Raw genomic sequence first — 19,495 nt, forward strand, 5'->3', positions numbered from 1 at the left:
GGGACTCTCGATTAATATAATAGCACATTTTGGATATATTTTAGCAATTCAAAACAAAGTGTTTGTTATCTGGGGTGCTCGGCACAGTAATATTCTGGGCACGGAACAGCTAATCAACATGGCTTTCAGGTGTATTATCCCCATCCCGACACAGCTCACCTGATGTAGAAAACAAGCCATTGGCACATTTCACCAAGATTGTTCTTCTGAATACGTGTCACTTACCGCACTGTTTACTCAGGTGCTGGAGAAGCTTGTCATACTCTGCAAATTAAAAAAAACAATCATCCATATTCAAATAGATTTTTATATTTTATTTTAAATGACTAATTTCCATGATAAATCAAATAACACAAAAAGCAGTAATATTTGTTTGGCTAGAAAATCAAGTATCACCTTCATCCAGCAAGTCCAAGGTGCTCACATCTTCTCCTCTCCCGTCTGACACCACAGCTCTGTACGAGCCTGCCTCTTTCTTTGTAACCTGAGGGGGGGAAAAAATCATCTACTGTGTAAAAGTTAAACATATTCAGAACATTCACCATTTAGTATGTGATATCTGTGAGAACCAAATATTTGATTAAGAGGCATTTCCAGGGCAAGGCTCACTTCAAGGTGAATCTTGATTCATCTCAAGGTTAAGACTCATGTAGACTTAATCCTATAAATGTCAGCTGTCACTCTGTTTATCTCCTTTCGCTCTCTACATCAGCTACAGTGTGATGATTCATACTTGCCTTATCTGAAAATAGAACAGGACACAATCATTATGCATACCTGTGGGATAGTAAGCACGCTGACCCCTGTTGATGGATCATACGCAACCTGAGTCACCTCCAAACCATCCTTAAACCACTTGAGAGATGTTTCCTTTTTTGCATTTGTCACCTGCGTCAAGAGAGATAAACAACACCTGTAAAAACAGCACAAAGTGTTCTCAAAAGCTGGTGCAAAAATTGTGGGTCCTTTCATCTTGTTTGGGTTATGTTAGTATTTTAGCTTTGGGTTACAAGGAGGCTCATATGTTATTATACTGTCACATTTCTTTTCAGTCACTCTAGACTGCCAAAATCCATTCAAGTTAGAGTTATAGGAAGATAATTATGTGCCTAAATAATTTCAGTTTTAATGTAAGAAATTGGATAAACTTTCAGGGACTGCAGAGGTTGAAATGTTCCTTCACTCTTTCTTCACAAGAGAATACAAAAGATGGTGACGATAAGAAGTTTCACATTTGCATTTGGAAGCTGTGGCTATGAAGTCTGTAACATTTGGCCAAAATAGCTCTCAAGTAAAACAGGCTGTCCAAAAATGCAAAAATAAAACAAGTCTGCTACAGAGAAACAAGAACAACCAATGTGGCCAGACAAACAGTTCAGTTAGTTCTGATAAAAAAACCAAACAAAGAATGATCACCGGTGAATTCAGCCACATTAAAAGGCAGAGAGGTGGTTCATCACTGAATCCTTTAAATGATTAAAAATGACCTCATCCAAACAAACATCTATCCAAATGAAGAACACGATCCAGGAGGTAGGCACACAATTTATCAAAGGCTACATCTGCACTAGAGCAAATACAGTGCTTAACAAATGTAGTAGAGTACTTATCGCAAAAACAAGAAAACACAAGTATTCAAAAAATTTGTCAAAAACTCATTTGAAACTAAAAATCGTTGTTTTTTTATTTGGCAAATAAACCATTTATATGTTTAATTTTATGTTCATACCCACATTTGAAATTAGAAAGTAAAACATTCAACCACTAAAATGATTTTTTTCATTCAGAAATGCAAGTAAATAACTGTAATTTGGCATTTTAATAAAAAAAAACAATTTTTAAGCTTTTTTTCTAAAACCAGTAATTCTGAAAATTCATGAATAACAACAAGAATTATATTATAGCATTAAAAATATCATTTTAGTTTGAGAGCTTCCACAGACTGGTAGATGGAGATCTACAGGAAAATGCTTTGGTGCAGCTGTGGCATAAAACTTATATTGGGTGATGATCTAATACATTTGCAATTTATGGACAAAAGTATTGAGCCACATCTTTGAACCACATGAAAATATAATATAGGGACCTAGCCATATATTTTGCCTTTGTGGAAGAAAAGACCTCACTTTTCTTCCATATAACACAATCAGCTGTAAGTGGTATTATTGTAACATGGAAGCTTAAAGGAACCAAAGAAACTAACTATTAAAGCACGTGGTGTCCTACTGACCCAACAACTGAGTTTCAAACCTCTTCTGGCATCAACATCAGCATAAAACTCTGTATTAGGAGCTTCATTGCATGTGTTTCCATGGCCTAGCAACTCCTGTGTATCCCAGTACTTTTGTCCACATTGTGCTTATTAATCACTACGAGGTGAAAACCATTCATCAGCTAACTGATGAAACAGGCCTCTTTGGACAGATTAAAGTGGAATGACAGAAAGAAAAAGACGAGAAGGCTTGGAACAGCTCAGACTTAAAATTGTTGATGTGACAAACATTAGTCAATAAGTGATAACAGAGTTAGCATAATACTACTAAAATGGTTATAGTAGCACTATTTTCTGGTGGTTAGTATAAATGAGATATGTCAGTATTCGGACATATAATATGTAAAAATATAAAAGTACCTTGCACTTCAAAATTAATTCACAATCCTCATTTACACTCCAGGACAAGAATTCCTGGAAATAAGGACCTTGGAAAACAAAATAAATGATTATCCATCCATACTGATCATTTAATTTATTCAAAACACATCATTCATAACAGTATGTTCAGTACACGCACAGTGGTAGGTGTCTGAAATATGAATTATGGTATGATTTAATCAGGAAACATACTGCAGGAAAGATTTCCCCAGCTGGTTTTTCTTTTATAGCTTAGTATTCTGCTTGTAATAGACAGAACGAGTTCTGTGGACTTTGGGTCTCACGTGGACTTTGAATAGTGGATTTGATTTGAGATATTCTGTTTACACAAACAGACACTGGGACATTGGCCTCTACACACAAAAGAGTTTTAGAGCAGAACCTCTCGTATCAGGTCTCAGAGCTCAAGTGATGAAAACAGAGAATTCAGCGGCACAGGAAGCTTCATGTCTCTCTCTATGCAACTCTCTAATTTTAATATGTTTCATCAATACAGCGATTATGAACGCCTGTTGCAACTATTAGCTTTCACCTTGGAATGAGATAAAAAAAAGTCTTTTAAAGCAACAAGGCATCACTGAATGAATAAGATCAGTTCACAAAGACATTTCTCAGCATTAGGGCAAACAATCATCATAGAATATCTGCGCCACTGGCTGTCGTGATGGTCCTTGACTGTCGGCTCTGATTGCATTAGTTGTTTTTGATGTGTGGAAGATTTCTTACCAGTCTTCCTCTTGTTGTCATGTCGGATTGCATCAGCCAAGGCCAGCGTCTCACGAAACTCTGACAGAGACACAGACAGCGTCAGACTGAGTGCAAGAATGAACCCAAACAAGATCGAAATGACACTTAATCAGATGAGAAGTGATTTCAACCTGTTGAAGTTGTATTTATACTATAAGGCAGCGGTCCCCAACCCCCGGGCCTCGGACCGGTACCGGTCCGTGAGTCGTTTGGTACCGGGCCGCGAGAGTTGAGGCTCAGGTGTGAAATGTATGGTTTTCAGGGTTTTTATCGGTTTTCAGCGTTAGTTTGTTATTGTTTTTATTGTTAACTTGGATTTCCTGGGTCTTTTCACGTGTGTTAGGAATAAATCTTCTTTTTTTCGGTACCGGTACTAGTTTTATTTTGTTGTATTTATCCGCGACACCTTAAAGGCCGGTCCGTGGCGCAAAAAAGATTGGGGACCTCTGCTGTAAGGAATATAATATCTGTGTTTATATATCCTTTATCAATATAGACACACATGGCACACATCAGCAAATAAAATCCAATTTTTACATCTAAGCACTATTAAATAAATCACCTAAAGCTGCACGAAACAATATCAGCAGACATTTTTTTGAATGCTCTTTTGCATCACCACCTTTTCAGATCATAGCACGTCAATTTCTCTCCACAACCAACATGTTCAACAAGTTTTCCATTTTCTTCCACTTCTCGATGACCTGCGCATGAGGGTAAAACTCACTAAGTGGGGGTGTGGTGTAAAAGTGAAGAGAAAATCTGGAATCAACAGTTCCCATTAGCTTTTTTGAGCTTTTTATTTTTGCATTGCAAATAATATAAGTTATCTGAGATGTTTGCATCATTATTTTTGTATTATTGTTGAATGGTTTTCACCCTTTTATGTGTGTTTCTGTGTTTCTAAATTATTAAGGGAGGGAGATGTATTTTAGTTAAGGCTGCATTTTGGGTTTTTTGCAGTAGCGTGTTTATTTATTCATTAAGTACCTTTTGTGACATGCCTGCTTTTCTGTGCAGCTCTTCCTTGTTTATCGGTCCTCAGATTTAGCACTACTCACTTAATATGAGAGAATGACTTACTTTTATCCACAAAGACCAAAGTGAACTGGTTCTTGGCGCGGCCGTCTCTCAGCTGTGCCGTGTACGAGCCCTCATCCTCTTGAGAGAGCTGATCAAACAGTATCTCCACCAAACCTTTGGCCTTGTCAAAGTTGATCTTGCGGTGCTGCAGAAAAGCAAACAAATGTTGCCACACATACAGCACACCCATCAGCTCAGATGATCCCAGATGGCAGGTGAACGTGCTGCTTGCAACTACCCTATAGATGGCTCCTCGTACAGAGAGAATACATCATGAAACAGTCACATAAAAGCATCTGAAATGCCATGTGCACACTGAAGATGAAACACTTCTTTTTTTCTATAACACATGCAAACACGCAAACAAACAGTGACACAGAGAAAACAGCCTTTGAGCTCATTTTCACGGCTTTTATGCTCATCAAGATAAGTGTATGCCTTGCATGTTGATAGGCCTCAGTGGTGGATGTGATTTGTGATGTATGGCAAGCCTAAGGGCCCTAATCAGCTAAATGGCTTTTGAATTCACAAACCTCAGCTGTGATCATTTAGAAATAATGTGTAATCAGTGCTGTTCAGATGGAACTCTGATATTGGGAAATAATGGAATAAATGAAAATGAAATACAAGCGATAAATGGAAGCTGCTGAATATAAAGCAGCGGCAAACAAACCAGGGCAAAGAAAATGTACCTGACAGAGTTGTGAAACCGCAATAAATATGCTGCCTTGTATTTGTTTTTCTCTCTGTGCACACATCAATGCACGGTTCAATAACTACAATGGCAGCACTGATTATTCTGTGCTCAGTGTCACAACACATATAAGTTTGTTCACATTCAGTTTATGTTCCTTTATGATTATAATGTTTCTTTATTTTAGGCGGTCTGACTTTGAATTGCACTTTTACATTTTCCATATTTGGTCTCTCATTACATTACATTACAGTAACATTACATTAGTTTATCAATAATAGGGTAAGGATCTTTTTGAAATAGCTTTTTTGCTTCCTTGTTTTTGTTGCAAATAGTTACTGAGACAGAAATTTTCTTTCTTTCTTTTTAAACCCTGACCCTTATGTGACATAAGGTCCAAGTCTCCATGACCCTGGATGGATAAATAGTTAAAAAATGGATGTGTGTGGATATACACTATCTGTGCACTTTATTAACTGGACCTTGCCAGTGCGTGGTTGGGCTCCTTTTCACCTTCAGAACTACCTTGATTCTTCATAGCATAAACTCAACAATATTTTGTAGACATTTCTCAGAGCTTTTGGTCCATATAATGCAGTTGCTGCAGATTTGTTGGCGACACATCCATGATGTAAATCTCCCATTCCATCACATTCCAAAGGTGCTCTATTGGCTTGAGCTCTGGTGACTGGGGAGGTCATTTAAGTACAGAGAAGTCATGATCATGTTTAAGAAACAGCTTGAGATAAAGAGAGAACTGCTGAAAAGAGCCATAAGAGGATACTGCTGTAATAAGGGAAGGACATGGCCAACAAGTGTTCTTAGGTAGGCTGTGGTGTACCAAGTGGTTGTTTTAGCTACTGTTGCCAACCTATCAGCTCAAAGCAGTGTGGCCATTCTCCTCTGACCTCTGCTATCGACAAGTATTTAGTCCAGAGAATAGGCGCTCACTGATATTTTCTCTTTTTTGGACTATTCTCTGCAAACCTTAGAGATGGTTGCACAGAAAACTTTCAGTAAATCAGCAGTTTCTGAAATACTTAAATCAGCCTGCCTGGCACCAACAATCATGGCCACATTCTAAGTCACTTAATGTCCTCGGGATTCCCATACGCTTGTTTGCCATACACCTGGGGTCATTTTCGACCTGAGAACAACACAAGGGTTTTAAATCACCTTTCTTCATCAGTCTGATGCTCAGTTTGAACTTCTGCAGGTTTTCTTGACCATGTCTACAGGCCTAAAGCCAGTATATTGCTGCCATGTGATTGGCTGATTAGATATTTGCATTAATGGACAGGTGAGTCTAATCAATTGTCGGGTGAGTGTAATATATTTCAACTAGTTGTGTCATAGGAAGGAAAAAGGAACATTTTTCTTAATATACCAGATTTCAAAATTTCAAAGAGCTATTTCTTCTTGCACTAGAAGGTAACATTAGTTTATGTTATTGTTTTAACTACAGATTTACTATCCTAAATTATATTTTCCTGAAGAACATTGTCCAAATTTGTTTCATGTGCCTTGCCCAGATGTTGGCTCTTTCCCCCACATTCACCTGAGCTGATTTTTCTCCTAGACTATGTAAAATTAGCACAGCTTCCAGGCCTGTCTGTAGCCGCGCACACCTGCTCTTCATCTTTGTTGATAGCCTCACCATCCTGCATCTCAGGATGTTCGTTTAAACAGTAATTGCTGTTTTGAATTCACACTGACTTGTCATAAACACAGATGCTTGCACCTACACCTGATTATTTTCGCCCGGTAGGGTTTCATGACATCTGCAAATTTCCCACGTCGTGAGCATGAAAGGGGGGAATTTTCAGCAAGCTTTGATGTCACTACCTGGGGATTCAAATGTATTCTATATTACGTAGCAGAAACGGAAAGCTGTAAATCTGGTTTGTGGCCACTTGAAGAATTTGAAAGTGTGAACAAGCATGTCTGTACAGCATCACAGATCATCACAGATAACCCTTAATTTAAACCATGACCAAATTACTGTGTAATTAGTGACATGTTTCAGCATTTCATATCTGGTAGTTTGTTTTACACGCCCAGAAATATGGAACCAAATCATTCAAAAATCTCATGACAACACTGAGCTTTTAGTCAAACTGTCCAAAAACCTCCTTCCTTTTCCCAATCACGTCTTGATCCTGATTGAAAATGTCATGAGGTGTGTCAACAAAGATGCAAAAAAAATTTAAGGACTTCACAGAAGAGTCTTGAATGTGCAGAGAATCCAACTGTACTTAGACTAGACTTCATTTCTAATCTGGGTCTGCTGTGTTGGATTATGGGATACCGATATCTTTCGTAAAGGATGAAGCACCTTATTTTAATGTGATGACCTCCTATTATGGCTTTCATGCAAATATTTCCAAGTCACTTCACTCAAATAAGATGTTTCCTAGACAAACGAGATCACAAGTGACCTCTACTCACTCATTTCGGCAGATTGTCAAACCGAATTCCTCAGATATTGATGTGGGCTGGCCCAAAACTAACCTGGCACAGGTGATATAAACTGCAGTTCAACACTAATAGAGTAACCTTCAGCAGCTTAAAAAGTGGCCCATTGGCAGATTCTTACATTAACAACGCTTAACCATTTAAAGGTCAGCAATGGTAGTATTTCTCAGGGTTTGTGAACTCCTCAACTCTCAAATTGGCAAGGACACAGGATAACCAGATCAGTGGCTCTTACCGGCGTGCTGGAGATTTCCCGGTCATTGAAGATTAGACGGAGCTCAGCTGCATTACTCAGACTCTCAGTTTGAAGCCAAAGCCGTACACTGCCTTTCTCAGAAACCTCCACCTGCCAGGCCGACTTCAGTGCAATCACTGCCAAAGATAAATTAAAGGCAGATTAAGTGATCAATATGTCATGAATAAATACTAATAACACTAATTCCAGTGATTAAAATAAGCTGATAGCACAATGTGAGCTCGTCCTCATATATTATAATGTCTTAGCAGTACGTACGCGGATTTCTGACTTGCCAACTGAGTTCTTTGAGCCGTTCAAGATCTGGAAAAAAAAAGTCCAACAGAAACTCAAGGTTAATTATAGTTTGATCTGAACACTGGTTACATAATGCAGTTGTATTGTCAAAGTACTAGTGAATAGTGCAATAGTTGAAGATCAAGATTGATTGAGACCATCTGCTTTGCTGGGCGAGTGACCTTGTGGAAGCGGCTGTGAGCAGAATAATTACTCGCTTGCGAGAAAAGCTTGATAAAGCTTAAAATTAAAGGCTCTGTATATTCCTGCTGCCGTCAGCTTCTTCAATAACGCAAGAGACAACTGAACATTTTTCATTCTGATGAGTGTTACATTTAGAAAGGGGCATGGGGTGCTCGCAAGTTTACCACTTTACCTTCAGCTGTGAAATCGTAGCTGGACGACTGCTGGGGGTTGTCGCTCATGTTCACTGTGTAGAGACCCAGGTCCTCCTCAGAGGGGTCTGTGAAGGTGAGGACTGACCTGACAGACAATGAAAAACAAACGGATGCATGTACAGAGATGCTGAAGCTGTCTTATTCCACCACATCTCAAACATGCGCTATTGAACTGAGCTCTGGTGAATGAGATGATTTGAGCTTTGTGACATGGCGTGATGTCCTACTGGAAGCAGCTATCAGAAGATGGGCGGGCTAATGCTGTTCATGCCAAATTCTGACCCACCATCTGTATATCGCAGCAGTAATCCAGCCTCATCAGACCAACACTGTTTCATAATCTTCTGTCTTCCAATGTTGAGCCTGTTTGAGTCCTGACCTCAGTTTCCTATTCTCACGAGTGGCACCTGGTGTGGTCTTCTCCTACTTGAAGCCTATCTGGTTCAAGCCTCGTGGTGTTGTGTGTACAGCGATGCTCTTTTTTATACCTCGGTTGTATCAAGTGGTTCTTTGAATATGAAACTGAAATGCACCGAGTCTTTTTTACCTTTTTTAACTTCAAACACACTTTCCCGTTCATAAATGCTGTTAGACATTTTCAGAGAAAAAATAATGATTGCTCCACATTGCACATGAAAAACCTACCTATTCGTCTTGGTTTCTGCTCTCACTCTCCCAGCACCAATTGGGTCTGTGTAATTTTTGCTCCAGAGGAATTTGCTCTCATCGTTCATCTCAGCAGCTTCGTATCCCAAAAATATGAAGCCATCATCATCCACACCAATCTCAATGTTTTTGGTGCCTGAGAAAGAGAAGCCTGCTTAGAAGGGGTCGTGTATTTCACTTTATTCTACAGTGCTTCTGGTGTTGTAGCAGCATACGACTATATAAGTAATAGTCCATTTAGTGGCACCAAATTGAACATAGTGCATATGCTGGATAGTGCATATTTTTCACTGCTTGGGTGTACAACACTATCCAAAAGTCTTGGTCCATTCCTCATTTATATTTTGAAAGGAAAATGAGAAATAAGGGCATGAATGTATTGAAATGTGTGAATATAAATGGAAACACATTAGATAAGGCAACAGTTTGTGCAATTTCAGGGAGCCTGAAAAATCAATGTTTATTCTCTTTTAAGCAAGCTTTAGTGTGCTTTCTTTAAGTGGACTTCAGGAATACTTCTATAGTGACTTTCAAAGCTCTTTTTTGGATGTTGGCTGCCTTTTGATGATCCCACACTGCTTCAATAATGTCCAGGTCGGGGCTGTGGGAGGGCTGATCCATGACTGTGTTCCACTGTGTGTTTTCCTGTCCAGGTGTGCTTTCACAGCATTGGCATTCTGTTCGGGATCATTGTCATGCTGAAAAAATTAAGCTATTGCCAATCAGACACTCCATGGTGGTTCCAAAGTGCAGTGATTTACACATTAGCCTAACAAATGAAAAATCACAGTTGGAATTTGGGACGAGACATACACCCCTTGGGGGTTCCATAAGGAAGGACATCTGGCATAAAAATCTGTCAAATAAAATATGTTTAGCTACTTGCTGTGGCAACCCCATGAGCATAAGAGAGCAGCTGAGAGTAGCTTACCACTAAAATCCATCAAAATCTATAATTTTAGTGGATCAAAATCAGGCGTGATGTGAATCAAATTTAACAAGCTCTTGGCACTTCTCCGTCTTTTCTCCCTGTTTTCTGACTTTAAAAATGAGTTCTGACAGCCACTCTTTCATTGAGTAATTTCTGAAACGGTTTAAGGATCAAATGAAAGGGTGGATCCATCTCTCCGGCCGTGTCAGGTCTTTGCTGGACTTTTCTAATTTTTTAAGGACATAATTGTCATATACTGTCCTTCCACAAAGCCTTAGAGCTACAGCTCAAGTCTACTTAAACAAATTACAAGGAACTCTGTGTAAAGTACTGCATGTTTTGCTGGATATAAAATGAAAATAAAATGTATTTTTATTGATTTATTTTTAGGAAATCCACTTGTTTGCTTTGTTGTATAGAGCTAAAGCTGTTCCTGTTTCCTGTGTTAATGCTAAGCTGGGTTAACCATCTCCTGACTCCTCCTTCATATCTGACAGACGAATTTGAGATCTTTGCTAAGATCTTTTGTTCCTTTTTAAAAACTCATCAAAAACAACAAACAAGTGTGCAGTTTTCCTATTATTACATACACATAGGAATTTTAATTTGTATAGTTTGTCTAGAAGCTTACCTGGTTGTGTCTGAGCTATCACCGGCTCAGACGGCAGAGAGGCATGACCCACGCCAGCCTCATTGATAGCCGACACACGGAAACGATAGGTCTCACCCACCTGAAGTCCCGACACCTGGATGTCATTAGAAACACATCAAATATTTAACAGTCACTGTCATAATTCATCACAATCATTTAAACATTTTTACCCCCAGACTCACAAAGTAATGAAATTCTGGTATGGAGGTCAGAGATCATTTTTACACTGATAACAATCCAGTCATAGGCTAAACCACACCGTCATCGCTTGCCCTGTCACCTGATTAAATTTTGAACATGCTTATACTTCGCTCACCTTGTAATGCGTGTCAGAAATAGTTTTTTCACTCAGAGCAGTCCAGTTCTCTGATTGGTCACCCTGGCTGATTTTGAGCAAATAGCCAGTGACGGGGCTTCGTCCTTCATACAGTGGAGCAGCCCATAAGAGCACCAGGGAGCCGTTTCTCACCTCCCTGATCTCCAGGTCGTAGGGGCAGCCTGAGAAAGAGGAGAACAGATCATGGACTTTGAACACAGGGCAACAATGTGAGGCCAGAAAAGTTCGGTAAAAGTGCACAGACACAAAAACAGCTTGTCTTTGTCACAGTGGAAAGTCATTACAGAGCAAACTATAAATAACAATAAAGTCAAAATGAGTACAATGACTTTCCTTAATCTACCCCGACTGACTTCATCCCAGAATGTGGTAGCTAATTTGCTTAATGATTTTGGGTCACTTTTAAATCATTAATGGCACAGAGGAAAGCCCATTTGCCAAGATTAACGAGCTGCGCTTTAAAAGTGGCACATTTGAGAGCGCCTTTTTCCATTTTCAATATTAATGGCACACAAAGCTGATATGAGCAGAGTCAGAGTGGCTGGGATATCTACTGAGCCTCGACTCTGGACTCTAGGTAACCTAAAGGGAATGCCTGGAGACACCGCTCAGCGCTGAAAATGCATCTCTCCTGCATTAAGTGTAGCCAACAGGCTTCAGATTGCTCTAAAAACATTTTCTACTCTTGGAATTGTTTTATTGCATTGAGAATAATCATTTCAGGCCTGCACGTACCACAGCTGTTAAATGTCCAAGCATTTATTTGGAAGGGGCAGCCAATCACAAGACTGAAAGGAAGCTGAGTTGGCCTGTTTCAGATGGAGGATAAACTGAGAGGCAGCATCAAGTACAAGATAAGTGTTATTTTGAATCATGCAAAGCTGATGGTAGAGTCTACCATCAGCTTTAAATAGGCCTGTGGGTGACACATCAGTCCAACGTCAATCAAAAGTAAGAAAACAACAAAATTATTATTTATTGTTACTCCATTAAGAATGAGTCAAAACATAAAGCTAAAACTTTAACTGATTTCATTTAACAAAAAGATAGATACTACATTATTTCCATCATTAGTCATTTATTGCTTCAGTGACTTTTTCCTACTTTTTCTGTAGTGTTTTCAGTGTCTTGCTTTGGGATACCAACAACCATCCATAGCAATATTTGAGCACAAGCCACAGATGATAAACACATAATGAATTCCACTAACTGAATCTAACCACAGGCTGTTTTTGTAGATACTGTGTTTTCACTTGACCACTGACCTGCGCTTTAATGGCACAATAAGCAAATAAGCACATTTTATTCTGAAACCAAAATATGTATGTATGTGTGGTGACCACACACACACTTCCACTGATTTATATAAATGGGCCCTCAAGTTGATGGATGGTCTCAGATGGTCACAGGAGCCAGGGTCAACAAACAGAGGAAACCGAATGCCAGGAGGGTACTGATGGAGGCACATAGCTCAGGGGATAAAACAGATTTGTGTATAAATGTAACAAACAACTTTTAATATTTAAGTTCTTACAGTTACAGTGCAACATGCAAATTACATTGTGGAAAGTGAACATAGATTTGAGCACTGATCAAAAGCTTTTGTTAACATTTTCATATAAACAGAGTTATTTATTTCAGTAAGCTGGATCCTCTTTAAAATAAATAAAGAATACATTTTGTTCATAACAAAGACAGGTCCAAAAAGCTTCTAATAGCTGCAGTTCCACTAATGGATTCAAAAGTGACTCAGTCCCCATTGACTCCCATGTTGAGATGCCTGACTTCAGAGATAAAATCAACATGTTTACAGACTGCTGAAAAAACATGACATGGTTACAGTTAATTTCCACTTCAAAAATAATTTATGGTCAACCTTTGCATTGTATCCCAATATAAATGGTATTATATGAAAAAGGGTCACTAACTATATGTGTTGTGATGGAAGAAGTGTTTAGGGTCTTTAATTAAGTTAGGGGTGTATTGTTCAATGGGCTAATTCATGCGTGAAAGGGTTGCTCACATAAATAAACCAGCGACAAGCAAAACAAAGTGCAGAATTGATGATTTAAACATTTAAGCACTTTAAAAGTAAAGCATGCATAACGGAAATTTAATTTCACCTGGCTCTGGCATCGTCCACTTCTCACATAGGAAAGCTTCACTGGGTTCAGACGGTTTCCCGATGCCGACCACGTTGGCAGCAAACACACGGAATTGGTAGAAATGTCCGCTTGTCAGGTTGCAAACCTGCAGAAACATTTACAGTACACTTCATAATGTACCTGTGTCTTGGGGTAAAAGAGTGATTAAATCCCCCCCCCGGTATTAAATATTGCTATTAGTTTATGGCACCTTATTGTAATACTGAGTTGTAATATTACTCAGATCTTCCCAATTGTTAAAGCAAAGCTGTTCCCTGGTCATGAAACTGGTAAATACATAATTTATTATTGCCATATTACTTGAGTATTGCCATTAGGCTGTATTTGTTTTTGTTTTCCTTAAATTGATTTTCTAAATTATTTTAATACTGTTTCTAAGAACATCAGTGTAGTGTTATTTATCTGGCACAAACAGTGATTCAAGCTTTTATTCATATAAATCAAAACCAAGTACTTGAAAACATGGATACGATGTCCCATCAAGCAGGGACAAAAAGCTCCCTCATTGAACAGTTAAAGCCTCTTGACTCAGGAAGGCATTTTACGACATATTTTCTCTGGAGATGCTGCCACAGCATTTTTCTGCAGCCTGTCCCCAGACACTTCTGCTTTGGAAAGACAGGCGAATCAGCCTTATTGATCGCCTCATTGATCTTTCTATTCACAGCCACTTAGACTTTAAGGCCCTTATCGGCGCTGTGAACACTTGTGAACCTCTGCTTCTACTTTCAGCTCTCCACCAGCAACTAATTGACACAACCACGGAGAGCTTTCTTCACTGTATCTAAAATACGCCACCCGACACCTGCTGCCATGCTCGGATCATCAAGCTACAGACCCCTGTGCACGATGGTGCATGGGCCCTGTGCTCATGGCCAGAATGCTCTCTGGACAATCCAGCCTGCAACAGTCTGCAAGTTCCTTTATTATCTAACGATCCCGCTCTAACCACACTCAGGTGGAGCAACAGTCATGGTATTAGACTGAGATAAAGCCCATCCCAAGTAATGACTGCAAATTTCATCCACTAGATGGCAAACAGGATGCATGTGATTATTAAAGAACTATTTTCCATCCTCCAGCGGGACACCTTTTTTTATAGAGAGTTTTATCAGCAAAGCATCTGCAAGGTTGGATGATGAAAGGCTGAAAACATGACCTGTACTTCACCTAGACTTGAATGTATCCATATTTTTTCTTTTGCAGCTTCTCTACATTTTAGGTGTAAAATATCATATTTTCTATTCCACTGTATTCATCTGAAGTTTTTTTTTGTTTCGTTATTTTGCAGGTTAGGAAAGATATTTCATTAAAAAAGAAAGAATAAAAAACTGTTTCAGATTTTTATCATTTTATCTTAAAAAGCAGTCTAGACAGTTTTGATGGTTATGTTTAAATATCAATTTGAGGCTCACAGAGAACCATGTTAGTATAAGTTGATTTATACTTTATAACAAGCAAGCTACAGCAAAAGATTAATTAATATATATTTATGCATCAGACTTAACAAAGCAGTGTTAATGTGTCACTCAAAATAGCATCTGCTCTGGAAAAAAAGTGATTTTTTTCTTTTATTAACTGGTAAGTATATGCATATGATAATACTTCTGTACTGTAAGTAGGATTTTATATGAAGAACTTTCACTTGTTACAGGAGTTGCACAGTATTTGATTGATACTTCTACTTAAGTGAGCAATCTGTGTACTCGTTTTAGTTAAGTGAGAGAAAAACAGGAGGTTAAAGTCTGTTTTTGTCTTCTAAAATGGGCTCCTGATGGTCCTTTGTGACAGCTAAAGCAAAGAAGCTTCCAAACCAAAATCATGAGCACAGCTCCAGACAGAAAAGCAGCCCTGAGCTCAAAATTGCAGCACAATCGATGTTCTAATGACTCTAATTTGCATCCAGGAAGCCAGCAACTTGATTCAAATGAAGGCTCACGCCGATTCTGTGCTTCTTGAACATGCAATGTTGAAAAGGCTTGTTTAGTCCAAAAGGGGGCGCTGCATGTTCTCATCACAGGGTTTCTTCTTCAGCAAAAGGGGTCTCCAATCCTCAAAAGTCTGCACTTTGCAACACGCGGGTCTAATCTTGATTTATGGTGGCACAGTCATTTTCGTTCTAATTGGCTTTGTCTTTGTTTTTCCCAGGAGCTAAAAACAGCCACTCACACATAACACATTTGCACAATGTCTAATTACAGAGCACCTGTAATCTCTCTGAGACAGGTTAAAGATTTAACTTTCCTCTGGGTCTCCATGGACACTGCTTGTTGCCTAGTGACACAGCCAGTGCGGATGAGGGAGCTTTGGCCGTTATTGCCATTATTTAGAGGCAACTGCAAAATCCAGAAATAACTTTTATTATTGTTATTATTATAAAAGTCCTTAATTCAAGGACTAGCAAGTGACTAGAAATCTCTCCGTGCACTTATTCTTTTTTTTTATTTTCATCCAAAGTATAACAGCATGTTTTTTGTTTTTCGGCTGCTGTCAGTAAGTGGAAAACATGCAAACTTATTTTCTGCTGACATAAGGAAACACTGCATAACGCTAGCACTTTTGTATTGTTTATGCTGTCCATACTAACTGTACAATGTTTGATGACTGTATGAATATATCATAATAACAACAATGAAAACAATACCAGCCTGCTGTTTTGCAGGTACACGTTTTACCATGTTGGCATTCTACCTTAAAGCTCTAGGCTTACTGTCTTAGCTGCTAATTAGCACAGACAAGACTGGAATCAGTGTTGAACCAATCTTGGTGCTAAATCGTGCCGCATGCTAAAGAGGACGCCGATGTCTTGACATTTTTAAAAGCAATCCATCCAAACAGTTTGACATTTTTCTAATTTAAAAAAATTACAACTGTACACAGCAATTGACTATAAAAAGGGGATGAGCTCTATTTCCCAAGGAAGTTGAACAGCAAAATATTGGAGATCAGTCAGCTGTGGAAAGTGCAGTCTGCTTAACTGTGGTCTGCTAGAGAAGCATCGTAAAACCTGGTGACAACAACAGACTGACTAAACTGATCAGGAAGACCGACTCTGTGACTGGCTGTAAACTGGACACTTTTAAGGCTGTGATGGTGACGAGGTCACTGAACAAACTGCTCTCCATCATGGATAGTGCTGACCACCCTCCACAGCACTTGCTGGACAGGCAGCAGCCGCACCCCTTACCTAACAGACTGATTCAGCTTAGCTGCCACGATGATAAGCAAATGCAATAACACTACAATCCAACATATCTGTCTGGCACGTAATCATGTTTCCTTTCATTTACAAAAAGTATTGACATTGCTACTTTGTCAGGGTAGCTGTAGCTCAACAGGTAGCGCAGGTCGTCTATGCATTGGAAGGTTGCTAGTTTGATCCCTGGCTGCTTCAGGCTGTATGCCAACTATCCTTGAGCAAGATACTAACACCAACTTGCACTCGGATGCATCCATCTAAGTGTGGAATAAAATGTTGAGATGAATGGGTTAGTGAGTGCTCTGGTAGAGTAGAAAAGCGCTATACAAGAACCAGTCCATATATTCTTTTAAAAAATATTTTACACTATTATTATTATTATTATTATTATTATTATTATTATTATTATTATTAATAATAATAATAATAATAATAATAATACTATATTCTCTTGTGACATAGGAATTTCCCAAAATGGGTTAAATAAAGAATTTCTAATGTTAACTTATCATTTTAAATGGAGAAAAATGGTCTCTTTAAAAACTGCATTGCAAAGTCTGCTCTGCTTTCTGTGCCAGTCTGGTTGACAGCAGACATTTCACTGAAATCCCAAAACTGTGCCTGTGTCTGTAACTGTAACCAGACCATCACCTAAGTCAGCACTTAAATTTCAGAGAAATGGTCCAAAACTTTCAGTATTACCCACCTTGAACTGGCGCTCTTTGACAGGTTTGACGTTGACCTCTCTCCATATTTCCATGCCCTTTTCCTTCTGGTCCAGATAGTAGCCACGTACAGGGCTTCCCCCGTCAGAGAACGGAGCCCTCCAGCCCAAAACCATCTCTGACCCAGTGCATAGCAGAAGGACGATGGCAGAGGGAGCAGAAGGAACATCTGGACAAGCAGAAGGAATTGGGGAAAAAAATACATATAGATGAGAAAGTCTCAGCAGGCACTCCTTCTTGCTAAATAGACCAAAAAATGCCAATAACTCTCTGGCCGACAACAGCTTCTGTCCAAATTTTCAATCTCACAACTCTAGGCCTACATTAGACTTTCTCCAATGATAACGAAATAAATATTCACCTCATATTCTATTTGACAAAAATGCATTCCTCACAAAGAATTGGATTCAAGCTATTATCCCACAGGTAATGGTAGAGTAGCAGAATAGATTATTCTGACAGTGAGTGCCAAGCGAAATGAGTCATAACTCTACTATACTGCAGGCTGCAGAAAGCATATTATCTGAGACTGCAAGAAGGGTCAGTGGCTTTTCATGTATAGTCAGTCTCTACCGGATTAGTCATTTGGTAGAGCTTACTTGACAAAACATATAGACTGTTATGTGACAGGATCACAATTTCCGTTAGATATGATAACAAGAGCAGTGAACAGTGATGTGCTATATTAATGCAAGCTTTGATTTCTCTGCCTTCTTTGTTAAATATTTCCTAAAAATGATTTTGCACTACCTAAAATGCTGCAACTATGTGGAGGACACCAAATAACAAATGTAGGGTGAATGTTGGAAGCCTTTCATTGTCCTGCTTTACAGTGCATATGCATTAACGGGGAGGACTCGTGAGGCTGCAAATGAAAACTACCAGTGAAAAACAAAAACCCATTCCACCAAGACTGAGTGAAAGCTGAGAAAAAGCAAAAAAAAAAAAAAAATTTAACTGTGATGAGAAGTTTACAAACACACATTATGGGCATGAATGTCATGATAATTTGGTGTTTTAATGATTGACCAGGTCAAAGAAATCCAGAGTGGAGTGTTTTCACAGCGTAGAACTTTAATAACTGAGGGCAGAAGTTTGAATTTGTTTTGGATTTTCTATAATCCACACATGGTCAAAATTATACATAGAGGCTGAAAAATACACATACATTCACTTAAATCTTTTAATAAGTGGTGCTGAAGGTTCTACAGTGTCTTTTTAAATGACAATACAAAGGCCGATTAACTTCACGTTATTGATCTTGATTGACTTCAGCTGGCAGTTTCTCTTTTCTAACATTGAAAATGATTTATTAGACGGCACTTATTCAATTGACCGATCAGATCCATGGGGAAATCTGAGGATTTCAGTGAAGATCTAAGCAGAATTGCAGATTTAAACAAGTTGTGAAGGAGCCATTTGTAAACAACTGCAACAGATTCTAAGATTATCAGTAAAAACAACTGTACATAAGTACAACTCATTTGGATGAATCATCACTTTGCTTGGAAGAAGACTCAAACGGTCACCTTCAGGTGACAGGAAACTGATTGGGATGTTCAAGACAACCCAGGAACCACCGAGTCTCAAGCCACAGGAGCTGGCACTGCTGGAGGTCTACATCACCATGGAGAGGATGTTGACTAAGACAGAAAACCCTGCTCTAAAATCAACACCTTGAAGATCAACTGAAATGTGTAGCTGCCCTTAGGCTAACTTTACACTTCACTAACGGCCTTCTCAAAGCCCTGGCCTCAACCCTATTAAAAATTTGTGAACTCCACTTAAAAACCAAGAAGCCAACCAATTTAAACTCCACCAATTCTGCCAAAAAGAGTGGTCAAATATCCAGGTTGAATTATGTCAGATGTTAAAAGAAATCATTAAAATCTCCAAATTATTATGACAGTCATGCCTATGATTAGCATATGCATATCACAACTGTATACCAAAGAAACCCCTGAACATACTCAGCACTCACTGCCATTTAAACATTATAATATAGTGTGAGTGCTCTGAGTTAGATGCTCAATAACAGAATTACAAAATATTTACAAAATATTTAGTATTTTATGTTTTTGTCTGGCAGGCATGCTTACGAATGGCTGATTTGACCATGATGGGTTGAGACTCATCTGAATAGCTGCTGTTTCCTGCTCGGCTCACACACTTTACTCTAAACACGTAGTCCTTCCGAGTCTTGAGGCCATGGACTGTAAACCTGAGGAGAGATTATGT

At 38.8% G+C, this 19,495-nt stretch overlaps 1 protein-coding gene across 1 annotated transcript in view; it reads right to left on the reverse strand.

Moving 5' to 3' along the window:
- The window catches only part of myom3 (myomesin 3), a 70,459-nt gene that overhangs the window by 3,068 nt on the left and 47,896 nt on the right, over positions 1–19,495 (reverse strand). Inside the window, exons 16-30 of the mRNA XM_004551020.4 lie at positions 19,357–19,478; positions 17,239–17,426; positions 13,292–13,418; positions 11,148–11,329; positions 10,811–10,925; positions 9,228–9,384; positions 8,561–8,667; positions 8,167–8,211; positions 7,888–8,024; positions 4,484–4,628; positions 3,380–3,439; positions 2,633–2,700; positions 778–888; positions 397–484; positions 226–264 (exon numbers count right to left, since the gene is read on the reverse strand). Of these exons, the coding sequence (XP_004551077.3) occupies positions 226–264; positions 397–484; positions 778–888; positions 2,633–2,700; positions 3,380–3,439; positions 4,484–4,628; positions 7,888–8,024; positions 8,167–8,211; positions 8,561–8,667; positions 9,228–9,384; positions 10,811–10,925; positions 11,148–11,329; positions 13,292–13,418; positions 17,239–17,426; positions 19,357–19,478 (1,691 nt within the window). The remainder of the gene's footprint in view (positions 1–225; positions 265–396; positions 485–777; positions 889–2,632; positions 2,701–3,379; positions 3,440–4,483; positions 4,629–7,887; positions 8,025–8,166; positions 8,212–8,560; positions 8,668–9,227; positions 9,385–10,810; positions 10,926–11,147; positions 11,330–13,291; positions 13,419–17,238; positions 17,427–19,356; positions 19,479–19,495) is intronic.

Source organism: Maylandia zebra, linkage group LG11 (assembly GCF_041146795.1).
Source record: "Maylandia zebra isolate NMK-2024a linkage group LG11, Mzebra_GT3a, whole genome shotgun sequence".
NCBI lineage: Eukaryota > Metazoa > Chordata > Actinopteri > Cichliformes > Cichlidae > Maylandia > Maylandia zebra.